Below are 8,910 nucleotides of genomic sequence, written 5' to 3' on the forward strand. Positions count from 1 at the left end.
TCTGGGAAGGCTGTCCACAAGGTTTAGGAGTGTGTTTATTGGGTTAGTGTGTTTTATGGAGATTTTTGACAATTCCTCCATAAGCGCATTTGTGAGGTCACATACTGATGTTGGATGAGAAGGCCTGGCTCTGTCTCTTCTCTAATTCATCTCAAAGGTGTTCTATCAGGTTGAGGTCAGGACTCTGTGCAGGCCAGTCAAGTTCATCCAGACTCTGTCTTTATGGACGTTGTCATGTTGGAAGAGGAAGGGGCCAGCTCCAAACTGTTCCCACAAAGTTGGGATCATTTAATTGTTCTAAATGTCTTGGTAGGTTGAAGCTTTCAGAGTTCCTTTCGCTGGAACTAAGGGGCAAAGCCCAGCTCCTGAAAAATAGCCCACCATAATCACCCACAACATACCATAATGACCCCCCTCCACCAAACTTTACACAAGTACCGTTCCACCAAACCCAGACTCTGCCAGATAGAGAAGCACAATTCATCACTCCAGAGAACACACCTCTACTGCTCTAGAGTCCAGTGGCGGCATGTTTTACACCACTGCATACGACGCTTTGCATTGCACTTGGTGAGGTATGGCTTGGGTGCAGCTGCTCGACCATGGAAACCCATTCCATGAAGCTCTCTGCATAGTGTTATTGAGCTAATCTGAAGGCCATATGAAGTTTGGATGTCTGTAGTGATTGACTTTGCAGAATGTTGGCGACCCCTTCACACTATGTGCTTCAGCATCCGCTGGACCCGCTCAGTCAGTTTGTGTCCTACCACTGTGGCTGAGTTGCTGTCGTTCCCAAACACTTCCATTTTCTTATAATACAGCTGACAATTAACTGTGGAATACCTGTGGCCATGGAAGTGATTGGAACACCTGGTTCAGATCATTTGGATGGGTGAGCGAATACTTTTGGCAATATAGTGTATCTACATATCATAGATATTGGGTGACTTATATTGGTAGATAAACCTTCCTTATGATGTTATGGTTTTAGTTGTTGAGTTTGACTTCTAATGCATGTCTAGCTTTTCATTTACATGAATTATCAGTTGAGCATCATGTCATATTGTGGGCATGATTGATTGGCTGCTCTGTATTACTATTGAAATAATTTGCTGCAAACATTAATTCTTGTGTGCGTGCATGTGCGTGCGTGAGCGTGTTCCGAAAAGTCAGGGTTTTCCAAGGAAATATTACTTGGTGTTAACACCGAATGCTATGCATTGCTGTCCCAGGACCAATCTGGTAATGACGAACAATTCCTATAGAAAACTTATCAAAACTCGTCCCCAGATCATAGAAACTCTGTGGGTTGTAACAGGAGATGAGGGAGAGTGGCTGGGATCATGTTCCACCGTGACGCTGCAGCGTTTTGGGTGCGCGAGGTGATGCTGAACTCTAGATGAGACGCGTGTTCTCCAGAACGCTGGGCGTGGGAAAAGCCCTCGGTGCTGACGCACACACTGACGAGCCCACCTGGGGAGTTGTTCTGTTGTGCTGTCACTCAGTACTCTTAATTGTGTACTTCCAGGGAGCTGAACCACCACCGGCGGTATGAGGATTCGAAGCCAGAGGTCCCGCGGATGCCGTTTTCCTACGGTAAGCAAGACAGTTGATTGGTCAAGATTTTCACCCAAATTCATACGTTTACATATAGAGTTCAGAAGTCATTGACTAGGGCTGATTATGTTCCAAAAATGTAAACAAATAACAGTAAAAGAAGAAAAATGTTCTATACTCTTAAAAAAAAAATGAACTAAGAAAAACAACAAGGTCTGGTCTTTTGTCTCTCTTCCTCTTCACTAAGAAATCCACATGCATGTGATGATTTCCTGTACCTGGGAAATCTGTATGCATTGAAGCATTTACACTTGCTTGTAATCGTTATCTCATAAAAACACACACACAAAAACAAAAAACACCAAATCTGAAAATGCACAAGCAAAAGGAATCCACACTGCATCAAAACTGAGTTCAGTTTCACTTTCTCATGTTCCAAGTACACAGCGCGAGTGAGTGATCTGGATTAGAGCACCAGGAACATTAAGCCAGTGTGAACCACACCCAGCACCACCACCACTAATTAGACAGGAGGAAGAAGAAAAAAAACACTGCAAATGTCAACAAAGATTCCCAAACAAACAGTCCCCCAGGTCTCTTGGTCCCAGTCATGCGGGGGAACCAGCTCTTGGCAGGATGGAGGTGGATTCCCTGAAGCCCTGGGTCCTGCCTGCCTGCACCCAGTTCTAGAACGAGCAGAACTGGGCTGGCGGCAGGCTGGCGTTTGGGATCGGACCCTGTGGTGCTCTGTTGTCACTTTCCAGATGAACTGGTAGTTAAAAGGGTGGAATGGGGTGAGGTCTGACAGCCGGGCATTCATCCCGAGAGTCAGCACTCGGAGGTCTCGCTGTTAGGGGTCTGCTCCTCCCTGTCCCGCGCCCCCGCACCCCTGACGGTAGATTATGTAAGCTTTCCGAGTTGATGAATTGAAGCAGAAAGGAGCTGTCCTCACACTGCTCTTCAAGGGTCTCCAGACCCGTAGATGAGTTTGCTTGCTATGAATCAAAACCTGCTATTTGGTTTTCAGGTCTCATTCCTTACAGTCTCTGGGGGTTTTGGATGCCGTTCTTTCTCTCCACAGCCCACGAACTTTCACACCATGATTTCAGTTCCACTACTATTACTTCCGTTCCGTTCTGATGTTCTACAGTAAATACCAGCTCTGGTGTTTTCCTGTTGACGTTGGCGTGTTAGGCTACAGTGCTCCCTCCTGTTTTTCTTTGTTAGAAGCTGACTGTGTCGCTTGGGTTCAGGTTTCTCTCTGCAGTACAGAATCTTTTTTCCCCCAGATCACGTCCTTGATTCTGATGACCTATACATACCCAGATAGTTTACAAGGTCTAGAAAGAGGGAACAAACAATAAATAAATGGCAGGTGTCCCGTCAGCAGCTGTCCTGTAAGCGTGCGTCCTGTGAAGGGCTACCTCTAGCTCTTTTTTTTTTCTTATTTTACGGGATACTTCGTCTTGCCATTTCTTTCTTTCCTCAAATGTCCGTTTCCTTTTTTATTTTGCCCGCGTCGTTTGTTTGATCTCATCACTGCGCTCACCAGTTTTCAGGCTGAGAGCAGCACTTTGTGTCCCACCAGCTGCAGCTAAAGGTCAAGTCAGCAAGAACCGATGAGTGTTCAGCCTGTTAAGTGGACGTTCCCCCAGGCGACGGATCCCACCGTACGCCCCCTTCGCCACCGCTTTGTTCCTCTGGTTTCACACAGGCATGCCTGCCCCTGCCTTCCCCATCCACCATAGGACGGCGTGGCGACGGGCTCGTTCCAGCCAATCAGAAACACACCACGATACAACTCGTTAATTGCTTGGACACTAAACCGAGGCTGTTTGAACACCCGCGGCCGCTCTGGCCGTTTCGCAAACGAGATTGCCTGCCCCGGCTTTACGGTTTCATCACATGGGGTATATTTTCAGCCAGGAATACCTCTGACCATTCCAGAGCACGCACTGACATGTTTACAGGTGTTGGCACGTTACTGCTAGTGTGTGACTGTGTGAGCCCTGTGGTTATTCACATGATGCAGTTTGTCGCTCATGTTGAGATACGCACTGAAATAAATCTTGATGCATATCATTTCTTCCAATATGTGTACAAATAAAATGCAGCACAAATCCTGTATATGCCAAACGTATTCAGGGGGAAAAAAATCAGATTAAAAATCATGTTTTCTGATATTATTATTAAAAATTACTGAATGTCTGAAATCAGCAAGTATGCGCACAACACGCATTTTTAAAAATTGTGTGTTGGAGGGCTAATTTTAAGACTGCAGCCTCCTGTGATGACATTATCGATAGCTAACAGGTGATGTATTGTGCAGGCGTGTTTACATGTAGCTATAATGTTTCTCCCTTTGGCCAGATCTCCCGTGTGGGTCATGAGTTTGTTGGTTTTAATCCTTTTGACCTATTTGGCTCATGCAAGTGTACGAATTGAACGTGAGGAACTGTAGTGAAGTCTGTTTCCCTCCAAAATGAGCGGTAATAATGCCAGTCAAAGCCATTTGTGGTGTGTATTTCATAATAATCATGCATACATTGTTAGACATTGGTGCAGATGCTGTAGTGTGGTGTCATAGTGTTGTACTTGGTATAGAGATCTTAGCATGTCATGAGACCTAATGTGCCTAATGCATGTAAATTTAAATACCATCTTGTTGCTTGCTGGAAAACAGTTATACTTAGACATCGATAAATGTTTCTGCCAAGTAACCTGATCCGAATAGAGACTTGTCCTGTGCTAGACATAGCACTGTAGTGATGAGTGTGTGTGTCTGTGTGTGTGTGTGAGAGAGATCTGTCTCGCACTAGCACTGGGCCTCCAAATACATCTGTTTCTCTTTTGAAGAACAAGACTGTGGGGCATTTGTCCATAGGTTCTTACAATAAATGAAAATGCCAAAGTCCAAGAAGTAATAACCGTTCAAATGTATAGTCTCGTCCAATGGGTTCATAGTTTTCTTTAGTATAATAATTCTAATTCTTAGGATCAAATTTTTAGGATCCATAGGCTACTGTTTTAGTTTAACTTCCTGATTCCAGCAAGGTCCAGGTAGCAGCCCTAAGTGACGTCAGTTAGTCCTCGGTGACGTCTGTCAACTTCAAATCAGGCAACTGAATCTATTTATTTAATAGCAAGGCAGAAAAATCCATTTCCTTATTTGGAAGTAACACCTTTTTTGCTGCCTCTAGCACCTGAGCATGTAAATGACAGAAGGTCACGGTTTTTGTTTAGGAATGTCTCATAACCTCAGCCCCATCCTCCAGCTTTTATTAGTGCGCACACAACCTGCTCAGCTGCCCCTTTGTTCATATGCAGCGTTTATATTTGCTTTGTGGTTCAAGCTCACTGTGACTACAGCTGACCAATCCCCCCCTCAAAGCAGGTGTGGGTGTGTATCCCAGTGAGTGACCCTCAGCCGAGGAGCCGACTGATCTCAGACCACAGCAGATCAACTGACTGGTTGATTGATGAGTGTAGCAGCACCACCCGCGGCCCCCACACATAACTTGTCTATCTTAAGCTCTTCTGAAGAGGAAGGCTTTCAGGCGTGGTGTCGCAGGCCTGCTCACGGTAGCTGCCTGGCCTTAATTAATGTCCCTACACGTGTGATATCCTTAGCATTTAAGAATTATCATGTGTCTATATTCACTCCCAGTGGAGTGGGGATTGTGGGGGTCTGAATGACTTGCGGAGAACGGCAGTATGGCAGGTGGAGACTGTTTTTATCCCGACAGCTTGGCATATGATTATTATTTTTACTGCTAAGAAGAGACATTCTGCCACTTTAAAATCAACCATAAGCTGTGTAGTGGTTTTTAACATGGCCCTTCCCAGGAAATCAAGGCCGATCCCTCTCCGTTTCTTTTAATACCTCCTAGTTGATGGTGTGATTAGTGTTGGTGGCTCGGTGACTGTATCGAAGGTTGTGTTTGGGTGTGAGTGATGACTCTACCTTACTCTGCCAACACAGAGGGGCAGCCTATCCCTGTTCCAGCAATGACATGGCAGGATTTGGGTTTGGACGTGTGTGTGTGTGTGTGTGTGTGTGTGTGTGTGTGTGTGTGTGTGTGTGTGTGTGTGTGTGTGTGCGTGTGTGTGTGTTTGCCACCATTTCGAGTAATGGTCATCAAATGGAGATTCCCCACATGGGGTTTAGCAGCTTAAACACGATGGACTTGATGGGGAGGTGCAGTCTTCTCAGAACTGAGTGCTGGCCAGAGGGATTCAGCTGCTAATGCTCAGAGTGGAAAAAACAGAAGGCGGCAAAATACTGAATGTGCTGACGCATCACATCACAATCTCTAACACGCGCACACACACACACAGTAAGCCAGTGCAGTTTCAGCTTTGGGACTGCAAGCTGTGTCTAAGGGGAGAACTGACACCTGGAGTGACCGCTGGGCTCTACCATACAGGGCTGTTAATATTGAAGGTGGCTTTTCATTTTTGCTTTATGTAGAAATCATATGTATTTTATAAGTGAAAGTAAATTGTACAAATGTGAAAATCTAAAAATTATAAAGCAGAAAAATTACATTTATATATATTATGTTGTATAAAAGGGTGCATTTTATACTTTGTTTTAATCCACATCTTAAGATTATTGGCATGATCATATAGTGGGTTTCTAGTCTGCTCGCATCTTGACAGCACTTTGGCTGTATTCTTGCGCCCCCTAGTGTCACATTTTCCAATATTTTATTACATTTGACACAGAACTTTATTGATCCTGAAGGAAATTAAAGTGTTACAGCAGCAGGACATATTGCACACATACATACATATTTTGGCAGGAAGAAGAGACTCTGAACAGAATAGGAGAGGTAGTGTATATGGCATATTTTACATAAGCACATAATCTGACCTGCATACACCTGAGAGCAGTGAGGCGAGCTTGTCTAAACACTATAAGCACAACTTCAAGAAGCAGCAGTGTTTACAGTCTAAAGTGCAAAGTGTCATTTACAATAAAAAGTAGCATTACAGTTCAGCTTGAGATGTATTGCACAGTGTGCATTAACAGAGGTGATTGTAGCACACAGTTCAGCACAGTTCATACAAAAGGATATTGGTGTCATCTAATGCAAGAATGAGACTCGTAGAGTCTTATAGGAGTTGGACCATAAAGTCATGTTGTTTAGTGTTTTGTAATGCACTGTGTCCTTGTTAAACACGTCTGTGGCCGTGACGTGCCCCTTCTGTCTTTCTGTACACCAGGGGTGCCCACAGTTTTCAGCTTGCGAGCTACTTATAAGATGACCCAGTCAGAAAGATCTACCGGGGTGGCGGCGAACGTAATTTGTTGAGCGGGGGGGGGGGGGGGGGGGGGGTGGCGAACGTAATATGTTGAGCGGGGGGGGGGGGGGGGGGGGTGTGGCGAACGTAATTTGTTGAGTGGATTGCAGATTGGCTGCCGTGAATGTCAATCAAAATACAACCGTCAGTGCAGATGTGCGATTCATCTACTACTATTTTATGTGACGCGATCTACGCACATTCCTTCGCGATCGACCGACAGTTCCTTCGCGATCGACCGGTCGATCGCGATCGACGTAATGAGCACCCCTGCTGTACACTGTGTTCTTGCTTTCGTTTTTACGAACTGCCTGACCTGCTGTCAAAGTTATTGCTGCGTGGCTGTAGGGAGTCGAGAGGCCCAAGCAGGCCGTCTAGGTCCAGACCCATGTGGAAGGAGCGACACCCCACTGACATGCTTCCTTTCTACAGCCAGACAATAGTCCATTTCTGTCCAGTTACTCTGACCATGATTACAAGCTGAATTCTCCCCGCAAGCTTCCATTACATCCATGTTCTTGTTCATGTTCTTGTGTTTGATGTTTTTACCAATCACATTTCTCCAGCAGCTGTGTTTTTAAAAGTGTTTGTTAAGAGAAGAGTACATCTGAGCAGAAAAAGTTACATAAGCACCATTTCTCATTTCTTGCACTACACTATAAGTGTTGTTTAAACAAGGCCAAGGAAGCAACTGACTGCTAGATTAAAGTTTCTCTGTAGTTCCAGGGATACGGTAATGTTTCTGCCATCAATCCTGGGGTACCAGGCGGGGGGAAACACACACACACACACACACACACACACACACACACGCGCGCAATGTAACAGCCTTCAGTCTTCTGAAAGTATGTAATGATCTGATCACTCACTAGCAGATTTCATTTATTTAATGCCATCTTGTGTTGACATTCTTTGGAAAACCTCTAACAAGGTGAAATGTGAGATATAATTGTTTGAACATAACAATATGTCTTGTTTATCTTGCAGGTAATATTCATGGGAAATCACATTTTAACCACGAACTTAATCATGTACAAAGGTAAAGCACTGGGGTTAAGAATGTGTTGTGCTTGAATTCTACTGGGTTCATTTCATACTCCTAATTAATCTTTTAATTTGTTTAATTGTCTTTTTAAATTGTTCTTACCACAACTTTGAAAACTATTGAGTAACTTCCCTTCTTTCTTACTCCTTGTAAAAGGCGAATTTTTCAACACGCCCCTGATCATCTGGAGAGAACGGAGAAACCGCTGTGTGAGCCCAACGACCGTAGCGTGACGCCCTTCGTCCACCAAACCAGCAGCTCCGAGTGGAGCACCTCCCATCGGTTCGGCCACACGTCCGCTCCACCCCTGCCCCCGAAAACCTACACCCAAAGAGCAGAGAACAGAGCAGGCCTCCTCCAAGACTCTGCACCCCACAAAGGACCGACTCGATCGAGGATAAGCCCGGAGAGATGGACGGAAAGCTCCTCTGAACCACACATGCACTCTTCTTCAGATACCAGCTCAAAGTCGGGCTCCTCCGACCAGGAGAGGGCAGACCTCTCCGCCAGTGAGAGTGATGCGTGGGTTGACTCCCCTGTCACGGGGGAGTGTGTAATCCCCACCACCTACTTCTCCGTTGATAGCTGCATGACGGACACTTACCGGGATAAGTACCATAAGAAAAGGCCCGCCCTTTATAGGACCACCGATTCTAAAACAGCAGACCACACATCGTCCGGGGAGAGTGATCATGGTGAAACGATGTCCCCAGCTCCTTCAGACATGGAGTTCCTGGATCTCCCGCGAACCAAGCAAGAAACGGGTAAACTTACTGCCATGTTCAAAGTCTTTAATGTTCATACTCGTTGTCGTAAACATTTGAATGTGATCCAAGAAATGTCAATCTTTCTGCAGCCTACGTCAGTAAAACGATAGCAAAATGGAATCCCGTTTCGGTAAAAGGACTGGATGAACATGGGTTCCTATGATGGCAAAACATCAAGCCCAGCGGACTCCATGGTAATGAAGACAAGTGCTCCAAATATGATGATCTGTCTAG

The 8,910-nt window shown here is 45.2% G+C and overlaps 1 protein-coding gene across 2 annotated transcripts in view; it reads left to right on the forward strand.

The window, feature by feature from the left end:
• Positions 1-8,910, forward strand: part of usp53a (ubiquitin specific peptidase 53a) — a 35,647-nt gene that overhangs the window by 25,279 nt on the left and 1,458 nt on the right. For both annotated transcript variants that reach the window (XM_076971975.1, XM_076971976.1), the window contains exons 14-17: positions 1,529-1,596; positions 7,852-7,903; positions 8,066-8,673; positions 8,766-8,870. In XM_076971975.1, coding sequence (XP_076828090.1) covers positions 1,529-1,596; positions 7,852-7,903; positions 8,066-8,673; positions 8,766-8,839 — 802 coding nt within the window. In that variant the 3' untranslated portion in view covers positions 8,840-8,870. The remainder of the gene's footprint in view (positions 1-1,528; positions 1,597-7,851; positions 7,904-8,065; positions 8,674-8,765; positions 8,871-8,910) is intronic.

The sequence above is a fragment of the Brachyhypopomus gauderio genome, chromosome 14 (assembly GCF_052324685.1).
Source record: "Brachyhypopomus gauderio isolate BG-103 chromosome 14, BGAUD_0.2, whole genome shotgun sequence".
NCBI classification, from domain to species: domain Eukaryota; kingdom Metazoa; phylum Chordata; class Actinopteri; order Gymnotiformes; family Hypopomidae; genus Brachyhypopomus; species Brachyhypopomus gauderio.